The 23,444-nt window shown below is 32.6% G+C and overlaps 2 protein-coding genes across 2 annotated transcripts in view; one reads left to right on the plus strand and one right to left on the minus strand.

Moving 5' to 3' along the window:
* Positions 1-5,895, plus strand: part of LOC132728448 (matrix metalloproteinase-2-like) — a 39,677-nt gene extending 33,782 nt beyond the window's left edge. Inside the window, exon 10 of the mRNA XM_060714090.1 lies at positions 662-5,895. Within this exon, the coding sequence (XP_060570073.1) occupies positions 662-888 (227 nt within the window). The 3' untranslated portion in view covers positions 889-5,895. The remainder of the gene's footprint in view (positions 1-661) is intronic.
* A 2,549-nt stretch (positions 5,896-8,444) lies between these two features.
* Positions 8,445-10,913, minus strand: LOC132728447 (uncharacterized). The gene is made up of 2 exons (XM_060714089.1): positions 10,608-10,913; positions 8,445-10,000 (listed from the first exon to the last, which is right to left on the minus strand). Exons 1-2 carry the CDS (start codon positions 10,859-10,861, stop codon positions 8,908-8,910), a joined length of 1,347 nt encoding a protein of 448 aa, XP_060570072.1. The 5' UTR covers positions 10,862-10,913; the 3' UTR covers positions 8,445-8,907.
* Positions 10,914-23,444: the final 12,531 nt, after the last annotated feature.

A 23,444-nucleotide genomic window follows, 5' to 3' on the forward strand; every position in this document is an offset into this window, starting at 1 on the left:
AATATTTAAGACAGTGAGCAAATTAAATCAGGATAACCAAAGGGGAATAATTCATTAACCTTTACTTTTTGTTAGAAAACCCTTGTACGTAACATATATCATAAGCTTTTTGCAAAACAAGCTTTAAAAGTGATATTATTTTCGGTTTCTGATGAAATTGCCCATATCATTTCTTAAAGATGTTTTTTATGAAGTTTGTCAAGTTATGTTATACAAGGACAATATTAAATACACAAACAATGGATACATGTACACAATGTTTTGATGACACGTAGAATAGAATGTGAGATTTTAAGAGTTTATCTTAAAGAAAACGGAAACACGTTCGTACAACTAAAGTGTTCAACAGCATTATAGTTTCAAGGGGCTGTTTGAAGATCGGTGATCTGAAACATCCTGTCTCAAACCAACTTAGAGGCCACTTGAATAAAAATGGTTAGCCTGTGAAAAGTATCTAATGATAAAAAAAAGTTTGTCCTTACTCGTGAAAGTGTGACTACACTTTGCCACATATATTCAATAAGTTATGATTGTATGATATGGCAACTGAACTTGCATATGTATGTTCAGATTTTAATGGCTATGTACAGTATTTATACAGATTTATAAATACATATTGTGGTTTATATATAGGTTTATTATGTTTCAATTTTGTTTTCAGAAAAGACATACTTCCTACAAGGGGACCAATTTTGGGAATTTTACGACAATAAAATGAGGACCCGCAAAAAGACCGGTAAACCGACTGCTAAACTTCTTGGTTGTCGCAATGGTAAACTAAATTCCAACTTAATGGCCTTAGAAAAGCAAGATGAGTCGTCTGCTTCTAACGTACAATTATTAATTTCTAATCTAGTCATGTTGTTAATATGTATACATGTTTTATAAAGCTAGATATATTATCAATGTATTCCTCATATCAGTTTATATGATGCGAGAATTTTTGTCATAATAAGTTTGTTAACATTGTTTTTTGAGTGATTTAAAGAGAAAAGGAACATATTTATATAGAATGAGGTTGAAATGTTATATTTTTTGTAACTTTCTATGAGAACACTTGCCTTTCTTACGTTATTGTAAAACAAATCGCATTAGAGTGGAAAGGAAAAAAAGTATGGTGTATAAGTGTGGACAAAATATCTTTAAAGCTAGTAAATAATCCTTATTTTTGTCTGTCTTTTAGTTGAACACATTCGAAACAGTTTAGATACGGAGGAAAATCTCTTTTTTATTAATGTATTAATGAAACCGTGGGGGGAGGGGGAATAAATCAAAGACGTATCTAATAAATGTGGATAATTGTAAATTGTGTGCCTACATGGACGATCATCTTTTAAATGTATACATGTAATGTTTACCTGCTTAAAGCAGATACGTAAATGCGTGTGTTATTGATTGTTAAGTTACATGAATTCATCTGTGTACATGTGACTGGTTTCTATTCCAAATGCTCTAATGCATTCTTAACACAGGGATCAATTCTCGGCTCAAATAACATCTCGCGGCATCTCGCGGTACTAGTATTTCAACTTCATTCCCCTAATTCTACATGTTTACTTACTAGGTAATATTCACACACAATTACACTCATCATTTTGAACGAACACTTTAATTGAAAATACATAAATAACTATTGATTACTTTAATTAAAGTGCGAAATTTCTTATCTAACGTTACGATAAAGGAGTAATTCAGTGAAAATTGAAATATCTGTAACATGCAGATGACAAAATCTTTAGTCATTTTTAAATGAACATTGACATAATTAGAAATTTAGATTTCCATCTTACATCACCATCACGTGATCACTATTTGACATGTACATTTACAATCCTTTGAAGAACTGTTCTTCATATTTCGATTTTTTTTTCACGTGAAGAACGTGCACGTCATTGGATGACTCGTGTCAAATATAAAGAACCAAAGTTTATCAGTATTTAAGTCTTGCCGTTCTTAGACATTCTGTTAGTGCCATTATATGCCTTGCCATCTTCTGGTTGTGATAGAGGAAGGACGAGTATTAGTTATCAACTGTTTTTTTAGTTTTTGTTTCCGTATTTTCCGAGAGTTCTTTTTTAAGCATTAGTGATTTAATATCCTTAATTATTTCATATTTAAGTACACAAAAGAGGCTATAAATTACCTCCTATGACAGTCGTGGCAAATAAAACCAACTGGGAAAGTTTTATGACCGAGCGCGGAACTTAATTCTCAAGAGCGACTTAACTCTAAGCTGGCTGCAATCCGTGCGACCATTACAAAATAATATGAGCCGTGTCACGACAAAACCAACATAGTGCGTTGGCGACCAGCATGGATCCAGACCAGCCTGCGCATCCGCGCAGTCTGATCAGGATCCATGCTGTTCGCTATCAGTTTTTCTACTTGTTATAGGGTTTGTAAGCTGATCAGACTGCGCGGATGCGCAGGCTGGTCTTGATCTATGCTGGTCGCCAACGCACTATGTTGGTTTTGTCGTGACACGGCTCATATTACATGACATACGGCAGGATCATGTCGTCTGATCATGTCTTCATTGTTCGCTGTTCAGACAGTAAATATTTTGAAATTTTCCCTAAAAGAAATTAATGATCTTGTCCAGATTGAAAGATGGACGAGTTCATTTAAGATGTTAAGCGTAGTAAGTGTTAAACTTAAGTACCTACCATTGTTTTAAGTGGTCACATTTCAGAATAGCACTTAAATAAAGTTTCCATTTTTCAGTATTCTAATTTACTTATTTCTTTGGGCAAGGGCTATGATTTATAAAATACTCATATCCTATCATGGAGCATCATGTTGTTTAACTATTTGGTGTCAAGATATTAAGAAATGTCAAGTAGATAAATTAAGTACTAAAGTAACGATGTTCTAAAATAAACTTTGATACATTGGATGTTTTCCCTTGCATGGTCTGTTTCAGATTTTATGTCTAGTAACAGTGACCCAGTTTATTTGTTATATTTTCTAATTTTATAATTGTGATTACACGAAAATTACTTTATCATATTAATATATTTTAATTAACTTACTAAGTCTGGAAACTTTTTACTAGAAATAAGGTGTAGAACACCTCTTATTCTCGTCACTTAAATACTTAATTACTTAGACATGAATTTTTTATTTTCTTTTTTTTTAATCTTTTTGTTTTGTTAAAAGTTGATGGCTAAAAATATATTGTGTGTTAGAAACGTAAATTTATGTCGTTGGAAGAACATGATTATTATTGTTGTTAATATTAACGAGGTGTAAATACTCACTTATCTATATTATTGAATGAATGGTGTGTTAAAATGTTATTGTAGTAAGTGATGCTGTTATAAAAAAGTAGTTCCGGCGGTTTCACACTGCGCATGTTTAAATGTTTATAAATGCTATAAGTGCTATACAAGCGTAGATAACTGTGTGTTTGTGTGAAGCATTTATTTTTCACCCATATTTAGTACAATGATCTGTCCCTTCATTTCATCTGTTGTTGAAAAAACAGCATCACGTGACAATTTTGTAACGTTACGTCACATGACCTACATTTCATTTAAAGACCAATTGGAACTACGTTAATGCTATTTTCACGTAATTCTGTTTATACTATACGTTCTCCTTTTCATCATTTTGTTCATGAAAAAATATTCTTAAACCAAAGTAAAACTTGTGTATCAAATTGATAGAGTGAATAGATATATGATTTTATCGGAAATATGTCACGTCTGTACACCAAATAAGTTGCCATACTCATAACTCATTAGGATGTTTTAGGTAACAAAAATTAGCTTTTGCTGGACTCAAAAAACAACTTTTGGATACGAAATTATTGTGCGAGTTTTAAAAAATGAACACAATTGTTGGAAGTGTTGTTACCATTTCCTTAGTCATGTTGTCAGTATTTATATTTTTACGATTGTATTCTTCTATTATTTAAGCATTATGTTTATAAGAAATCCCCATTTTTCCCTATTTCTGTTCTTTTATTTTATATGCAATATTTATTTATGTACAAACGGCTCTATGTATATAGTGTATATATTATTTTTTGCAATGTAGATTAACGAACTTCTATTTTATTATAATTAAACACTGTTTTAACCTTTTTTTTATTTGTCATAAAATATTTTATGTTTGTTTATAAGAACAATCCCTGTTTCTATTTGTTTACTTGTTTGCATAAAACACTCTTAATTAATTTTTCTTAAACTAAGTTATTTTTAATGAATATTAAAGTGACATTATGCTAATATTTTCATAGTCAAGTTGAGCTGAATTGACTTTATATTTCAAAAGATTGACTGTCAAAATGGTGTTTTACCAACAGTTGATATTGAAAAATGTTTAGGATAAAATTATAAATCTGCCTAAAATATAAAAAGACTGCCTCAATCATTTTATAAAGTAAGCGTTATATGTAAATTCTAATGGATATTTACAGAAATTTCGTTTGGATCTGTACGTTATTTATTGATTATTTGGAATTAATTATTTTATTAAAAGGAATGATGGCAAAATGAACACTTATTTTGATCTTCACCCGTTCACTCACTATTTACCCTTGGATGGGCATAATGTCTCTTTAAATAGTTGTACAATATTTTCACACTTTCTTTCCATTATTTTTTTGCTTTGGGTTTATTTTTTTGCAATAAGTGTATCATAATTTTGATAAATATTTCACCATTGTTCACCTGCATTGTTGTCTCAATGTTTTTATGTTTGCAAGACCATCAATAAGCTTCCAGTAGGACACAAATACTCGAGTTGAACAGCTCTGTTAATTTAGCTTTTTCTTCTGATGTTTGAAATTGAGATTACTAGTATATAAGTAGATATAGATATGTTTGACTCAGTATAAACGGTATATATTACGGATATATCGTCATCCAATAGGGTCGTGTATAATTATTCGATAAGAGCAGTCACGTGGTGTTCCATTATTATCTTATAGTAGTGATGAAATTATCAAACAACTGTTTATATTCGACCATTTAACCTTTTAAAAAGTCTTTATACCAATTTATAATACTGCGAAACTGATTTTTTTGGTTATTTTTTTTTCTTTTTCTTTTTTAATTTGTAATAGTCGGTAATATAAATAATATAAATATTATGATTATCCAATGAAAGCATTCGTTGCGAACATAAAATTAAAAAATGAAAATGTTATTGTACAGAAGCAAATTATAGTTACATGTGAATGATTAATTAGAGTGATGGATTGTGTTTATATTTCTTCAAACAAACGATTATTAATGAGACATATGTTCATGAATATACATGATCATTGCAATAACACAATTATATGTATGCCAATTTTCAACGTGTAACTACGTTTAAATGTTTTGTTTATTATCTTTGCTGCACTTATTTTAGATCTGTACCCACATTACTCAGAATGTCCCATGTTCATACTCTTATACTCAGCTAAAATGTCAGGCCGGTTATCTTTTATTTTTGTGGTGCAATACTCAATTTTGTCTAGCATAGCATTTTTTAATCATTGTCCCTTAAGTTCCTTATATAAACATTTTTCATATTATGTAGATAGCATCAAGGTACAACAATAAATAGGCTTTTTAATTATAATTGTTAAATTTAAATTCACACTGCGAAAGTCAGTGTTTTTCTTGCAATGTTTCCCCCCCCTTCAGATTTTGTTCTCCATCACGTATGTTGGTTTTATGACGCCTGCTTTGAGATTATTTACAATATGACGTCACTGGTATAATGTTATACCATGTTATACCATAAGCCTAGTTCATGATATGACCTCATTGATCACGTGATAGTGTTATATACCATAAGCCTAGTTGTTGTTGTAGCTTTACCTGTCATTTTCATAATCGTATTCTGATGACAAAACCATAAACCATAAACTAAAGCAAAATAAAAACTAAAACAGCTCTATATATTGTTTGTTATTGTTGTATTTCCCCACTTCCTTATTGTTAAATAACATAACATAACATAACTTTTATTGGACATTAAAATTGTAACAACAAAATTAAAGTCGATTTACATCAAATAGTGCAAAAGTGTAAAAGTGAGACACGTGATCTCCTAACCTAGAAATATAATTACTTTTATACATGTATGTTTACAGAGAAGTTCATTACATGGCGAATGACAATCTTATCAAAATAAAATATGTATTTGGTAATTATATGTAAATAACATATTCATTGTGCAATATATCGTCGGGGCGAGAACTTTGCTTGTGTATATGATATTTTTGTGCGAGTTGTTCCATTGCAAAAATTCTTATCCCACTTATACAGTCAAAACATGTGCCAAACTAGTACCACAAAATATTGTGATTTGCAGCTATAAACATTACTTTATTCATTACTTTATTCACTTTAAGCATACAGATCTTATTGATACAATTTATATGATTCATTCTGGAGCATATTACCTTGATGAAAACAGTTCGAAAGTCAAGGTCTTTTAAGATATAAAACATCGGTACTATATTTCGAGATATTAGTCCAATTTATGTCAGCCTTTGAAGTTTCAAAATTAAAGACTGACAATATAGGTCAATGGTGATTCACCATGTTTCTTTATATTATCTGCTTATTGCTAATAGGCACATGTTTCACTACACAATATTAAATCACAAACAAAAACAATGTGCATGTTTAAATAGTACAATTGTTATAAGACATGTAACACGCATTTACAATATACAACATAATACAAATTATGCAAAGTATGTTAGTTTAACCCTTTCTCCCATGAGCATATTGTGAAAAATGGCCATTTTCACTGAAAAGCCTCCTCTTACAAGTTCAAACTGCTACGAAACTATGAAAAATGCTTCAATACTAATCAGACTTGGCACAAATGTTGACTAGACTATTGCCTTTGTAACGACATGCTCAGTCTTAAATTTCCTGTTACCGTGGCAACGAGGGACATCTCAAAATTGCCAAAAATCACTATTTGCCTCGATTTTTTCCATCAAAATTTATTTCAAAGTGCTGCAACTTCTCAAGGGATTGAGATAGAGTCAAAGGCTTTTCAGCGTTGGTTACACGTAACTTTATGATCGACCTGGGGTCATTTTAAGCCTCTAACAAGTCCAAAATTTTCTTGGCGATGAGGGGGACTCCGCCCCCCTTCAAACCCCCACACCCCACTTCTGGCAACCCCCTGATGTATCTTTTGGATGGGGGCGGCGCCGAAAAAGTGCTCACTTTTTTTAGCAACATTTCTTAAACGAAAACATGTGTTTGGGGCCCAAATAGGACTTTTTTCACTATTTCAGGCCTAAAAGGGGGGGGGGGGGTCGAAAGTGCGTTGTTTCGCGTATATATGAGGTAAAGGGTTAATATAAAAGTTTAAACAATACAATATAGCGAACAGTTGAGTGCTGCTTTAAAGCAGCATGCATCGACATTCATGCTAATTTTCTTGGAAATTTTGAAAATGTATAAAAAATAAAATATTGTCGAGTGAACAAAGGAAGTAATTCTCACATTGCAAACGGCACTTTCAATCCAAGTAAATTACCAAATAAAGGTCAAAATACGCAAAAATAGCCCATTAGTCACGCAGTAGAAATAAATATGTTGATAAATACTGCAAAATCAGTCATTAATTGCATATAACATGTAGACTAAATTAGGAACACTTTTCTACATTTTTCCCAAACTTGATTTTCTTGAAATGCTTTGGCTCATCTGGAGGCTTGCGGCTTTAATGACAAACGCCCGTTTTCGTTCGTATGCTTTATTTTTTTTTCCGAAAAGAAATCTTTGGATTCAATTCATCATTCTTTACAGTTTTGAACAATTTCGTAATTGAACGTAAAAAATCAGCATCACAAAAAAACGCCAGACCAACACGCCAAAAATTCATTGAAAGGGAGAAAACTCTGAAAAGCTTTAGGTCATGATTCTGAAATCAAGTTGTTCGTGGTTTCTTAAAACGGAATTCTTCTGACTTCATAGGCTTTACCATTTTAAATAACAAGTTTCGTTGTTAGTTTTATACACATGTTTACTACATTTACGGTTAATAAAGTAAGATATACAAATGAAAGCTTCCTACTAAACTAACGAAAGCATGAAAAAGGGATTTAAGTAGATCTAGACTTATATAAAATATATAAATTTGAAGTAGCATATTCGAGAAACATTTTTTATATACACCAATGGCAAAATAGTAAAAAAAAATAGTTTGTTATAAACAATCGAACCTTTTAACAAGTTTAATCTCATGTTTATGGTACTCGAATATGCTATATGTTATATGCTGTCTCTTAGCCTGGGATTCAGGCGTTGATATTTTTTTCATTTATTCATAACTTACGCGCTATTACATACTCGATCGTCATAGATAACACAACATCTCTGGTTTTGATAGTATTTTGCCGAACAGAAGCACATAAAAAATCGACAGACTGGAACCCAGGCTAGCTGTCTCTAGACAATACACAGTACTATTACTAAAGATTGAACTTAAACGGATGGTATAACGTGTTCATCGGTTGGTTCACAATACATTATTTATATTTTTTTTATATAAGAGGCTTTACAATATAGGACATGAAATGTGTAAAATCAGCGCTCAATCACGCCGGTGACGTTAATTTAATGTAGTGAGACTCAATACCACAATTTGGATATATATATATATTTTGCTTTAAAAAACGTGATATACATTTCCCAAAAATAACTTATTGAAGTGTCAGATTTTATAATTGCGTAAAGCTATACTATAACATTATATAGACGATGTCGGGACATACATGCAACATAAATTAACCAAAATCTATTTCTGATTTATACAAGTTTTCAGCAGCCATTGACAAAAGAACAACCTTGAATTTATCATCAAAACTATTTTCGTCTTTCTTATTGCGTTGTAATAAATCATAGAATGTACAGAATTACATGCTTTATTGTTATTCGTTCAATAATTGCAAAATTTCTCTTCAGTTTCCTTCTCGAAACCGACGTAGCACCACTTATAACTTCTATTATGCTTATCACAAGTATGCCAAGGTTGACAGCAATACTGCCAGTTGTCGACCGTGTCTGTGTAACACCAATGGTAAAATTTGCCATGCAGTCCACATTCATGATCAGCCCTGCAGCGTTTTCCTTCTACCCCAATCATTGAACTTCTTTGTGAGCAGTATGACCAGTGTTTCGAATTGCTTGTGTAGCACCACGAGTATGATGTACTGTCTCTAAGGCCACAGTCATCTATACAACAGTAGTCCCAGTTGTTGCTCCAGTCTGTATAGCACCATTGGTATGACTCTTTGTGGTAACCACACGGATGATCATCCCTGCATCGGGACCCTCCGGCGCTGAGAGATGATTCTCTTGATGGAACAATGATGTATTCGTCTTCGTTATGAGTAACAGATCCATCTACTGACCGTTTGCTAACGGCATGACTATTGGGATACATTAACAGCGGGACCATTCCATAGGGCGCTAGTCTAGCACGTGTATACTGAACATTGTCACGTGTATCTCTCAGCCCAACATCTACGTCATGTAACCCCCAGTTCTGATTATTAAAGTTGTTATTAAATTGTGATTCGGAATTAAAATTGTCTAGAAATGATTTTTTATCTGGGTCATTTAAAAACTTACTTGATTCGCTCATATCAGCAATGGTTTTCATAATTCTACGTTCTACTGGAACATTTAACTTTTGTACAGCATCTTCAGAGTTTTCTGAAGATGAGAAACATGAATCATCGAAAATGTTTATTTTAGAAACACCGTATTGATTTGCTAGTTCTTCTTCTAACTGTGTTACTAAGTACGGAATCACGTACGAGTCAGGTACATTATCGCCGTAATATCCAAACGAGAATCCTTTATCCCTGTCGTCGTCATATACTGAATTTGTAGAGTCACAACAAGCCGCGGTCCACATGATAGATGGTATACTCACCCTGTTTATATCTCTCGACTTATCTTCTTGTTCATCTTGTTGGTATGCTGGGATTTTATTGTTTGATGGTACAGCACCAGTAACAAAAAATCTGAGGGAAAAAAGGAATAGCATTTTGACTTGACACACGCTTCTCTGATAAGATCGTCAGTTATATGAGATAATAGGGATAACTTTGTATAACATAACATAAAAAGAGGATATTGAATGAGAACACTCATTCAATATTCTCTTTTTACGAGTCTGACAGTAAAAGCGTAGTCTATCCTTACAACGATATCAAAACAAATTAGTTATGAATACATCATATTGCCCATAAAAAGTGCATGAAAAAAAAGCTGGGCGTAATTTTGGCAGTGATTATCTTCCATAGCAGTGAACTGATCTTGTTCTTGTAATCGATTTCTTCTTGAGCATGATTTGTACATGTTCCAAGACGATTGTTCGCAATATAACCCTCATCTAGAGCCTCAGCTTATTTAAGCTTTATGTTATACTCGGCCTTATATATAAGTGTAAAATTGTTATATAGGCACGAGCAAAAAGTGCAATAGTGTGATATGGGCACGACCAATAAGTGCAACAGTATCTTATGGGAAAATGAAATGTCTTCAATATGAAAAAAAATCGAAAAGAAAAAAAACATGAAAACTTATAAACATAATTTAAATAATATTACATATATAAGACACACAAACCTTCTTGCACCAGGAAAATTACATTTTTCCGACATTATATCTTTAGACACATCTTCCATTTGTTTCCATATTTGTTGATTGAAACAGGGATCCTGCGGAACAGCGTTAGTGAGTGTAAATGTTGCGGTACGTCTTTCATCACACTGGTAGAAACTCGGGTTCAGATGACCCCTGTCATAGTTCGTGTTCGGATAGTCCAAGTTTATGGCTTGAACCTGCTTGAAGGTATCAGCTAACAAACCTTCTGTTGACATCTGGGCTGAATAGAACGGGTCTGATAGCTGTAAAAATGATTCATTAATATTGTTTTAGCACACTCATTGCAGAAAGGATTAAAATGTTATTGTCTTAATGAATAGAACGATATTTTGTGTCTTTATAGTTGTTGTTGTTTTACAGCATCGTATATAATGTTGTTGTTTTTGTTTTTTTTTTGTTATTTTTTTATAAGTCAACTAGTGCTACTCGTACTTCCTCTTCTGTTGCTGCAACTATTACTACCTCCACAACAACTTCCACTACTACCATCTCTACTTCAACTTCCATTACTGCTGCTGCTACTCCTGAGGCACGCCACTACCACCACCAATACCACTACCATCACTACTACCACAATTAACTACCACCACCACCACCACCACTACTACTAATGCGTCTACTACAGTCTACTGCTACTGCTACAGTTGCTGCTACTGCAACTGCCACTACCACCACCACCACCACCACCACCACCATTACCACTTCCTCGGCTACCGCTGCCGCTGCTGCTGCTACTACTACAACTACAAGTAGTAGTAGTAGTAGTATTTATTACAACTATTTAAAACGCTACTGCCTTCACGACCATCATCACTATCCAGCATTTTCTATTACAGTACTACATTACTAATTGTATTACATCAGTCGTAATAAATACATTTATATAATCTATTTTTTATGATCCAAAATATCAGACAAATAATTATAAATTTGGCTAAATTGTATCCCTTACTTGAACACTGTATAATCACCCTTAGGATATGTTGCCTACTTTTAAAATTTGTCTTTTGACGTCTTATCTGTGATATGCAGGCTTCATAACTTTTGATACCCTTTCAAAATACCATTTTGTTATTTAGGGATACAATTTTCACTATTTTGTAGTTTCCGTTTCAAAAATCAGATTCATATTCAATGATCATACATCGTAGTTTGTTAATTACGCGGGGCATTTGGTTTAGATTTTTATGGAATAGTCCATAGGAACCAAAACAATTTATCTTCATCAGTTGATATGATAAATAACCAAGGAAAGGACGTAATAGAAGAGTTCACAAATAGCATTTCTCTAATTTGATCTAACCTCATCGGTTTCGTGTTTAAGTTTTAGTGTAGTTTAGAGTTTAGTTTAGTTTATACTAATTTATTTCAGTTCGATAGTGTTGGAAGCTATAAGCATATTGAAACAATCCCGAGTCCGTTCCTGGAACCAACTAGTGCAAAACAAGGAGTGTAAAGTTTCTTGCTCACGAAAACAATGTATAATGTTTATTGAATGATAAAAATTTCAACGAATTGCTACCGACAGATGTATCAAATTCTGACTCAGAACAATGTTAAGAGATTTAATACACGGCAGAGTAGGGCCGGAAGGTGATAATCGGCCCTCAAAATGAATTATGGCCCCGAGGGCTTTGAACAGCCCGATTCAGGGCCGATTATCACCTTCTGGCCCTTGAATACACTTGATTGAATCCAAAATTTACTTTGATATTTCTTTCATCTCTGTTTATTTAAACTGTGCTATACAGTAACTTCTACAAAGTTGCTTCCCTTACGTGTATGCAACGGAACCCCGTTTCACGGAATGAAATTGTAGCTAGTAATTTCAATAAAGCTGTGTTTGTCTTGTTTATTACAGGAGCGTACCTCGGCTTGTTTTGAGCGTACGCCGTGTGCAGGTCTTTTGCCGAAGGTTCGCGAGAGTCTTATATATCAAATATAGCTCTGTGCTTTAACTAGGCTAATCTTATAAAATTGAAATCCAAACCTTCTTTAGATATAAATATAGAAGGTACATGCCTAATTCATACGAAATCACAGAAATTATTAGGTATTTACTAGAAGGAAAACTTAATATGGAATGTTCAAATAAAGCACGTCTGTAATAAATTACAAAAGCAAATAGCTCTGTTAAAGCGTATTTAAATTTTTTACAATGCCTATTTAGTATGTTTTACCTTGTTTTGACTATTGTTGTATTACATGGAGTACTTGTAATAAAACTGAATCTGAAAAAAAAACGCGCAGCAAAGATAATATTGTGTAAACCAGTTTAAATGCCATCCTTAAAACTTTTCCTTAAATTAAACTGGTTAACTATTGAAAATAGATGCACATATCATACTGCATTATTAGTATTTAAATCTATACAAGAATTGACTCCTTCCTACATTTCAGATATTTTAAGGTTCTCGAAAAATGAAACATATACACTTATATCAAATACAAATAGAAACATAATCCATGCAAGATCGAATACAGAATATGTTAAAAGAACTTTTTGAAATAATGCAATGCAAGTATGGAATAATTTACATTTATATACTGACGGGCTAAAAAAAGGCCCCAACGGAATTTGGCGTTATTGTCCTCATACCTATTGAAATTTTAGTGAAACGTTGTCTGTATACATGTACATTGATAGACAATCACGGTAAAGAGAAATCGTGCGCTTCTATTCAGCCCGATGTTTATTTCTGGTGGCTGCTCATGATTTCTACGTGCACCTCGTGTATGTTTACCACGTTGTGAAATCGATCACATTTAACACAGTTACATGTGCTTGTCGATAGACTTTCACTATTTTAGAGATTTTCTGATTAAACATTCGTATTTAAGAATGCCAATGCTAAATTCTGAAGAGAGAGCTCGCGTTTTGGCTGCGGGTGAACGCATGAACAAGTCGCTAGACGTTTTAAAGTCTCGCGTTCGACGATTCGGCGTCTTGTTCGACGTGTTAAGACTGTTCTAACTTTACGCCACCGTCACAAACGTCTCGCGGTCAGCGTTGGCAGAACGTGGTGTTCAGCGACGAGTCGCGTTTCAACTTATGAAACGCCGAATGGCGAATCCGTGTGTACAGGCGACGTAACGAACGCAATATGGAAAGCCATGGCTGTCTGATATTGTTCTATTTCAATTTATTTAACCATTTGTATAATATATAAGTTCACTTCGACTATATATGACTTGAAAACACCTTCTTATTTAACCGGAATCCATTATATTAATCCACAGTTACAATATATGAAACCATACCGTCAGTGTATGAAACCGAGTTAGCAATATATAAGTTGATTTTTTCAATATATGATTCCAATTCTTCAATATATTGTACCAAAGTAGCAATGTATGGAACCAGATATCCTGATATAAGTTGGTTATCACAATATATGATACCAATTATTCAATATATGAAACCATTTTATCAATGTATGGAGCCGAAATATCAATGTATAAGTTGATTATCACATTATATGATACCAGATCTTCAATATATGGATCCAAGTAAGTCATGTATGGAACCAGATGCCCTGATATAAAACCGAAATATCAATATATTAAATCAATTTTACAATATATGAAACCAGTTTATCAATGTATGTAACCGAAGTAGCCATATATAAGTTGATTTTCACATTATATGATACCAGTTCTTCAATATATGATACCAAAATAGCAACATATGGAACCAAAATGTCATTATATTGACGGTACGTTTTTGAAAGGCTGTATTCTATCCTTGCACCGGTATTACAGTTTCGCGCCATTATTCCTTGTTGAACTGTCAAAAGACCAGCGTGCTTCACTGATTGCATACTGCACATTTTCTAAATAAGGAAATATTTGAATTTAACGTCACATTTATTTAAAATGGCCTGGGCAGGCAAAACTTATCGTTATATATGTACGAGTTGTATGTCATAATTTAAGCAACTGAGTCGTACTGACCAATTCCATTAACAAAAACATATTTAAAAAATAAGTTCATCTCGACCTTTACCTTTGATCAAAAATGGGCATGGCCAGTAGGACACATCAAGGTTAATCTACTCACAAAGTTTAAAAATAACTTGTCAAATAATAATTGATTTCAAGAAAAAGTGTATGCATTGTAATGCATTGTACCCAGTGACCTCGGCCTTTGACTTGTTGACTTGAAAGTAGGCTATTTTGGTTCCATATAATGAAAATTGCAATCATAGAATGTAACATCAACTTATATATTTATACTTTGGTTCAATACATTAATAAAATGGTTTCATATATTGTAAAAGTGACATAATATATTGATAATTCGGTTTCATATAAGGGCATCTGGTTCCATATATGGCTTCTTTGGTACAATATATGGAAGAACTGGTATCATATAAAGTGATAATCAAGTCATATAGTGCTACTTTGGTTCCATACATTGATAAAATGGTTTCATATATTGTAAAAATGAATTAATATATTGATAATTCGGTTTCATATAAGGACATCTGGTTCCATATATGGCTATTTTGGTACCATATATTGAAGAATTGGTATCATATAATGTAATAACCAACTCATATATTGCTACTTTGGTTACATACATTGATAAATTGGTTTCATATATTGTAAAAACAAATTAATATATTGATAGTTCGGTTTCATATCAGGACATCTGGTTCCATATATAGCTACTTTGGTACCATATATTGAAGAATTGGTATCATATATTGAGAAAATCAACTTATATATTGCTAACTCGGTTTCATACACTGACGGTATGGTTTCATAAATTGTAACTGTGGATTCATATAATGGATTCCGGTTAAATAAGAAGGTGTTTTCAATTCATATATAGTCGAAGTGAACTTATATATAATCAAAATGGTTACATAAATTGAAAAAGAACAATATCAGACAGCAATGGCTTTCCATAACGCAACGTTGACAATCGCGTTGTGGAGAACAATCCCTACGAAGGGGCGGAGTTATGGTCAGGGCATCGATAAACTACATTTTTAAGACACAACTTGTCGTCTGCCAAGGTCACCTCACAGCAAGGCGCATAGACCAGGTTTTTTCGTCCTGTGAATGTACCGATGTTCCGCCAACGTCAAAACCTGGTCTACCAGCACGACAACGCGCGACCACATGTTTCACGTGCCATCGGGACTTTCTACAGGCGAACAACATTGACGTTTTGCCTTTGCCGTTGTCGCAAGTAGAGGTGGACAAACACGCTTCTTATTTTCGAAATGAAAATTCTCTGACTTACTTTTTTAACTGTAACAATTTGATAATGTCTTTACGGTTAATCTTTTATAAAAATAAGTTGTTTTATTTAATTTTATCCATGAAATATGTTGCTTTATCAGTCAAATATATTTCATATTTTTTAAAAATAAATATGAAATATAAATATGAAAGTGGGCGGAGTCAAAACTCATATTTATTTTAAGGGACTTCTTTCGCCATTTTGTTTGAAAAATCTGTTAGATACAAACAAACTTTTTGTTGAATTTTGTTTTGAAAACTATCTAGAATGATAGAAAATGGTCTAACTAAGAAAATAGATTTGAACACTGGTATCAATTAATTCAGTCATTAACGCTGTACAGACGTTTAAAGAGTTGTTTACGTGACGTCACAATGTAGCGCTAAATATCGCGTGCAAAACAAGACAATAATTATATTACTGCACGCTGTACAATTGCAGTTGCGTAGCAAGCAAGGGAGTTCGTAACCATTTTTCTTTGATAATGAAATTAAATAAAAAGGTTACTTTTTCGGTTTTCGTGAAATATGATTTATATTTTCACTCAACATGATAAAATGCTGCATATTTTCCCTCGCCGTCCGGCTCGTGAAAATATGCGGCATTTTATCATGTTTCGTGAAAATATATTCCATATTTCACTCAAACGAAAAAATATCCTCTTAGTAATTCTATTTTACGAATACTGAAAAATCGGAATTCAAATAGGAATTGGGCGTTTCTTTTGCCCGTCAGTGTATATTAAAGAGTCTTCTCTCTATATTCTTTTAAAAGAAATATGAAAAAAATATTTACTTGATATACAATTTAAATGAATCTGATGTATAGATGAGTCTGTCGATTTGAATGTTTGTTTCTGAAACATATTTGTGATTTTCTTCCTCTTGTTTAATTTAAGGTCATATTGTAAATAAGATATGTATTTCTTAATATGTTACTTTCATGAAATAAAGTTTTAATAATTATTATCATTATTATTATTATTATTATTATTATTATTATTATTATTATTATTATTATTATTATTATTATTATTATTATTATTGTACTAATATTGTCTATATCTAAAGTTATGAAAATAACATCAAGTATACATAATTATATTGAATATAAGAGAAATTGCTCGAAGTCTACCGTGTACACTGTTTTAAATAGTTCAAAAGTTAATTACTACCAGAAAAATAAAACATAGCCAGGTGTCTCTATTGCAATAAAGATGGGATTTATTTCCTTTTGTAACAAGTTTTTTCTTTGTTATTTTTCTTTGGTTGCACCATAACTTAACATGAGATATAATCAAGGAAAATATGCTTAAAATGATCTGTATGACTTTAATACAAACACAACAGCTTAAATGTTTTAGTGTCACGAAAAGTCATTGTATTCACAGCTAAAATGTAGCGTCGCACGATCTTAAAATACTAAAAATATTTTGAAATGCGCATTATGTCATTGTCGTAGACAATAGATATTATCTTTAAAAGTTTTTCTTCTCCATTTTACTCAAAAATATTTTAAAGTTATTTCATTACGAAGTTAAATGCCTCACGCACATAAAAGCATGTTGGTATAAACAGACTCGCCAACAACTCGTGAAAAATAAAAGAATTTGGAAATTACTTGTCTCATATGTTTATACATTGTTCTCGTTGTATATTTGTCTATGTTTTTAATATATAAATATACATATAATTAATATATAAATATACATATAAATAGGCAATAAATTAAATTGAGAAAAATCTAGTTAATGTCATCAGTTATATAAAAGAATGAAGCGATGCCTTTTCCAATCTACATTGCAATTGTTTATTAACAAAACTGTAATAAGAATTGTAGAGAAATGTATATAAAAAAATCTAAAGATGACTTTCTGTTCTTAGGTGGTGTAAAATTACTTTTATTTCTGAGAAGTGAAGTGTCATTTTCATCATCTTTTCCGTTAAACTAGTCTGCTAGTCTCCTATTAAATTCATTTATATAATATGTATTTCTTCAGTGCTGCTTTTAGGTGGAGTAGGTGTAAACTCTATAAGGCCTTACTTAAATTGTTAATTTTTGGTTCAGAGAGTAGTTTACTTGAGATATTTATTATCTTTACATTAATTTCTGCTAAATTTGGACCATCATTTACCGAATAACTTGTCTGCTTTGGTCTCTGTACAAAAAAGGGATTTTGTCGAAAGATATCCTCCGTTCCTGTTCTTGTTTGCGCGATATATATATATGTATATTAAAAATAACTAAAAATATATATGAAAAAAAAGAAAGTAATGAGCTGGAAATTATACATAGAAAAATCGCAGAAAAAATCGGCACGCCGTAGCCGGGACTCGAACCACGGGTTTCTGGATTTCCGGTCCAGTATGCTAACCAGTTCACCACAGCGCTGTGGCACATAGGACTTAGTGCCACTCGTGGAGAATAAAACCATTTATAGGTATGTAAACACCAGTTGTTTGCATGTGTGGTCGACTCATTTGATCTTTTTGTTGATGCATTTAGTTTAAACATAGTTTATTTCAAACAATGATAAATGCACATAATGTTGTTAATACATTTACAATAATTAGATACACGAATGAAAAAGGATTAGAGCCGAAAACTCTAAAGCTTATAAATGTCTTTTCCTACATATTTGTACAATGCAGTTAAATTATGACAGTGTTTGCAATATTGTTTGAAACAATTAAGTTAATTTCTAACATATTTGAAACGAAAAAAAAATCGAAGATTTTAGCTATTGTTCAAAAGATTTTTTTTAAAGAATATAAATAATTGAAAAGAATTAGAAAGAATGTAAAGAAGATTCATTCGGATAGGTCAAGTTGGCAAATTATTTTGTGAATCTAAGCTCATGAAAATCGGTTACTTTCACGTATATATACATGAACTGCTTGAACAATTTTAGAATTAATGTCATAGCTAAGATTCTGGTCTCCGTTTAGTAAGGTATGAAGTGTTCTAGTACAGATGTTAGAAACAGCATCAAATAATTTGAGTCGGATATCATTATAGAAGTGACACTCAAAGAAGAAGTGGTGTGTGCATGACTTGCCATTTTCTTCTACCTATGTAATAGTATTTGGGACATTTTTTATATTACCTTTAAGTTGCGTTTTAAAAGAGGACAAAGATATTGAGTTTTGTACGTCTGTTGATAGTTAGTTCCAATCTCTCAAAGTAGATGGCAGAAATGCATTATGGTAAAGAAAAGTTCTTGTATATACGTATTGTTTGCATGTCAGAAGCATTTCGTAAATTGTACCTAGACGTTTCTCCAACTGATGGTGGGACTAAGAACGATAAATAATCTGGTGTAAAACAAAATAAGTTTGTGATTCTGTCTACGGCTTTCGAGGGATTCCCAAAGTACTTCTCTTTGAAGTTCCTGAAGAGATACAAGTTAAGTGACCCCTGAAACTATACGGGTGGCTTCGTGTTGAATTTTATCAAGTTCAAGTTTTTCATATTGTGTACAGTTGATCCAGACTACATCTGCAAATTCAATGAGAGGTCTTATGAATGATAGATATATAACTTCTAGTGATCTTCTGTCTAGTGTAAATTTAAGTTTTCTCATGATATGAATTCTTTTCCAAGCCTTCTCTTTGATAGAATTAATATGTACATGCCAAGAGCAATCATCCGAAAAGTAAAGACCAAGATGTTTATGACTATTTACTGAGGAGATAGGCTTATCATTCATTAGAAGTGGCAGATGATAAGGCTTATTTGTTTTGCGTGACATGATCATAGTTTCCGATTTAGAAGTGTTGAATGTTACAAGCCATTTATCAGCCCAACTTGAAATTTTGTCGATATCAGATTGAAGAGTTGTCGCGGCAGCTATAAGATAGTCAACAATTATGTGCAAACTAGTATCATCGGCAAAGAGGTGTATGCTTGAGTTTAAATCGTCAACAATATCATTAATGTATACCAGGAACAACAAAGGCCCAATAATAGATCCTTGAGGAACTCCTGCATTTACAGTTGACCAATTAGAATGAGCTCCAGGAAGAACGACACATTGACGTCTGTTAGAAAGATAATCAGAGAACCAGTTCAGCAATTTTCCATTTAATCCAGCATTTTTTAATTTATAGAGAAGACCATCATGCCATACCTTGTCGAAAGCTTTACTTATATCAAAGAATACTGTTCTTACTTCTAATCCGTCGTCGAGAGCCTTACAAAAGGTATTGTATAAATAAGTAAGCTGATTAACTGTTGAGTCTCCTGGTGTAAAGCCAGACTGTACAGAAGAAAGAAATTTGTTATCACGAAAAAAGTTTAAAACATATTTAAATATAATACGCTCAAGTACCTTTTCTATACGTAAATATATTGGTCGATAATTGTTCGGTAATGAGGGGTCACCTTTCTTAAAGACTGCACATACATTTGCATCTTTCCACATTAGGGGTACCGTACTGCATTGAAAAGATTGATTGAATAGAGAACAAAGAGGGTGTTTAAGAACAGATGCTGTTTCTCGTAGTATTCTGTTATTTATTCCATCTGGTCCTGAAGCTTTGTTTGATTTTAAAGATCTTAGAGCGTCCTGTACATCTTGAGGGGATATGCAACACATTTCTAGACATTACTTTCTGGAGTATGAAACGATTGAATGTTTGTTTCAGTTTGTGAAATGTTAGAAACCATGTTTCAGTGAACGCTAGAATATCAAACATACCAAATTCTGCTTCCAAGATATCAATTTTACTTATGAGGCTTTGTACATTGTAGGGTAAAAAAGAGAGACAATTTGAACTTTTCATTAATTCTGATAGTGTAGTTGTACTAGTAGAAGAAAGAGATGAAAAGAGCTGTCTGAATTTGTTGATGGGCCAGGATTCAGATGGACATCACCGGCAATTACCAATAGTATAGGTAGAAAAAATATACAAATTACCTTATAAAAGGATATATTGATATGTGGTGGGGTGAAATGTGTTTGTGAAAGTTTGATCCATGAACACGAAAAAAGAGTATGTACGATCGTATAGGGGAGTTTGTAAATATCTATGAAACTGTTGACAGTGATATACAATGTGATAACAACATGCATGTATATCAATACAGCTCTAGTTACATAATAACATTTAGCAATGTACATTTAAAGAAACATTTTCATTTTACAAATAAAGCATTCCTCAATATAATATAACATATGTTATGTCAATATATTAAGAAACTACAAATGTAAATTTAGGAAGGGGAATAATCCTTACTATAAATTTTAACATGTTACAGTGTTACCTTATATCAAATTAAAAAATTCCCAAAATCTCATATCGGATTGAACAAAATAAAAAAAATGCTAAAATATACTGATCTAATTATAGAAATTGATTTATAAAACAGAATTACTTGTTTCTTGCCACTTTTTTCGCAAAATTAGCCAAAAGTAGCGTCAATATACATGTATATAAATTCCGGCATAATGTACCAGATAGTATAATAAGATGTAACTGAAGTTTATGATAAGTGATAGATAACAAGTCTATAGCGCGCTTTTATTTATTGATTAAAATTATGAATCAATTCAGTCAAACGCGTTACTATGAAATTGATTTTATATATACTTTATATATTAAAACAAAAATTTTTCCCATAAATACAACTATTACGTAAGTTCATCTTTTGTAATAATATTACCGGATATGCTCTATTGAAATGCCTAACGGCTCGGGTTATGTTTACAAATAGCCGTTCATATAGGGCCATATAACATGTCAACGATCTTTACAACTAATAATATAAACGTCACGATTATCAAATGAAAAGTGACGTTACAAACGTGCAGTTTTATAAAATTAGTCATAAAGATTTTTATTTAATTTGTAATTTCATTTCCTGATTTCACATACATGTACAAGCATTATAACAAATTCATATATGTTTTTCATTATAACGATTTTTGACAGATTATAATTATGGCCCTATATAAACGGTTATATTGCAGCAAACAACCGTTAATATATGGCTACATAATCTGTCAGAAATATTTATTCAGCAAGCATTTTTTTTGAAGAAATTGTCAGATTTCTTCATATATTAACGGCAACCGTGTATATAAATATAAGCTATGCCGAATAGCATCAGCGAACTTTATGAGCCGCCACGGGAGGTACGGGTTTTAGCCTTTCGTAGAAACGTCCGAACGGATATTAGCCGTACATAAAACCGGTTTGAACCAGTTAGCAATTACTAAGAAGCGTAGGAGGAAGCAAAAAATTTTACTCTCCTCCATCCCCTTCACCTCAACACATTTTTAAGGGTCTCAGTGTAACCCATATACATTTCAGTGATTGTTTTTAAAACTAGAAGTTATCATAATTAAAAAGATCTTACTATTCTTGTGGAATTCAATTAATTGATATTTCTACATATGTATTTTTATATCTTAACCCTTGTAGCCATGTATCCCATTCTTAACAGGGGTGAAAAAGAATTGTGTTTTTAGGACATATCTATTTTATATTGTATTAATTTGCATAATATTGATGTATGTAATTTCTACATGGCGTTTTTCTTACGAAACCCTCACATTTCTTACTATTATAGTAGAATTCGATTTATTAATATTTCTACATGTGTATTTTTCTATATTGTATTAATTGGCATAATAGTGATGTATGTAATATTCTTTGCACATGTTAAGTATTGTTGGTTAAAATAATAAATAGAGGCCATACCTTTTAGTATGGTATGGCCAATAAACACAACTTGATAGTTTGTTATTCCTCCCGTGGCTTGTCATAAAACTATATAAACGTAACGATTAACTAATGAAAAGCGACATAAAAAGTGCCGGAACAAGAAAAATTATACTAAAAAATAACTTTTCTATGGTGGCTGATTTGCGCCATTCGTGTTTTCGCCCCGCTTGATAATTAGCGAGGGCGCGGGACGGAGTTTAATAAATAAAACTTCGCCCCGCGGGAGCGCGAAGCGATACTTGAAAAATAAAACGGCGGGGTCGCTGGACGAAAACACGATAATAAGCGGGGGCGCGGAATGAAGTTAAATAAATAAAACTTCGCCGCGCGCCCCCGCTTATAAGCGTGTTTTCGTCCCGCGACCTCGCCAAGCGAAAAGTTGATAATTAACATGTTAAAATGGCGGGGGCGCCGAGCGAAAACATGCTAATTAGCGAGGGCGCTAATTAGCGTGTTTTCGCTCCGCATCCCCGCCGTTTTATTTCTTAAATCTCGCTTCGCGCCCCCGAGCGGCGAAGTTTTATTTATTAAACTTCGCCCCGCGCCCTCGCTAATTAGCGTGTTTTCGCTGCGCGCCCCCGCCATTTTAACTTGGTAATTTTCGACTTTTCGCTTGGCGGGGTCGCGGGGCGAAAACACGAATGGCACAAATCAGCCACTATACTTTTCCTCAAATAACACTTCCGCTGTAACGATAGAATTTATAGAAATTGTTGTCTCAGTATAATAATAGTGACATTCAAAACTGGGATTGTTCTTCATATTGAAGAAGCATGTTCTGTTAATTTTTACGAGTTTCTCTTTTTATATGTTCGC

The sequence above is a fragment of the Ruditapes philippinarum genome, unplaced genomic scaffold (genome assembly GCF_026571515.1).
Source record: "Ruditapes philippinarum isolate M1 unplaced genomic scaffold, ASM2657151v2 ctg233_1_1_1_1, whole genome shotgun sequence".
NCBI classification, from domain to species: domain Eukaryota; kingdom Metazoa; phylum Mollusca; class Bivalvia; order Venerida; family Veneridae; genus Ruditapes; species Ruditapes philippinarum.

Excerpts from the sequence above, each read along its gene's own strand:
- LOC132728447 (XM_060714089.1), bottom strand. The coding sequence starts at position 10,861 with ATGTCAACAGAAGGTTTGTTAGCTGATACCTTCAAGCAGGTTCAAGCC. Across the intron at positions 10,001-10,607 it reads AATTTTCCTGGTGCAAGAAG|ATTTTTTGTTACTGGTGCTG; the intron begins GTTTGTGTGTCT and ends TTTTTCCCTCAG.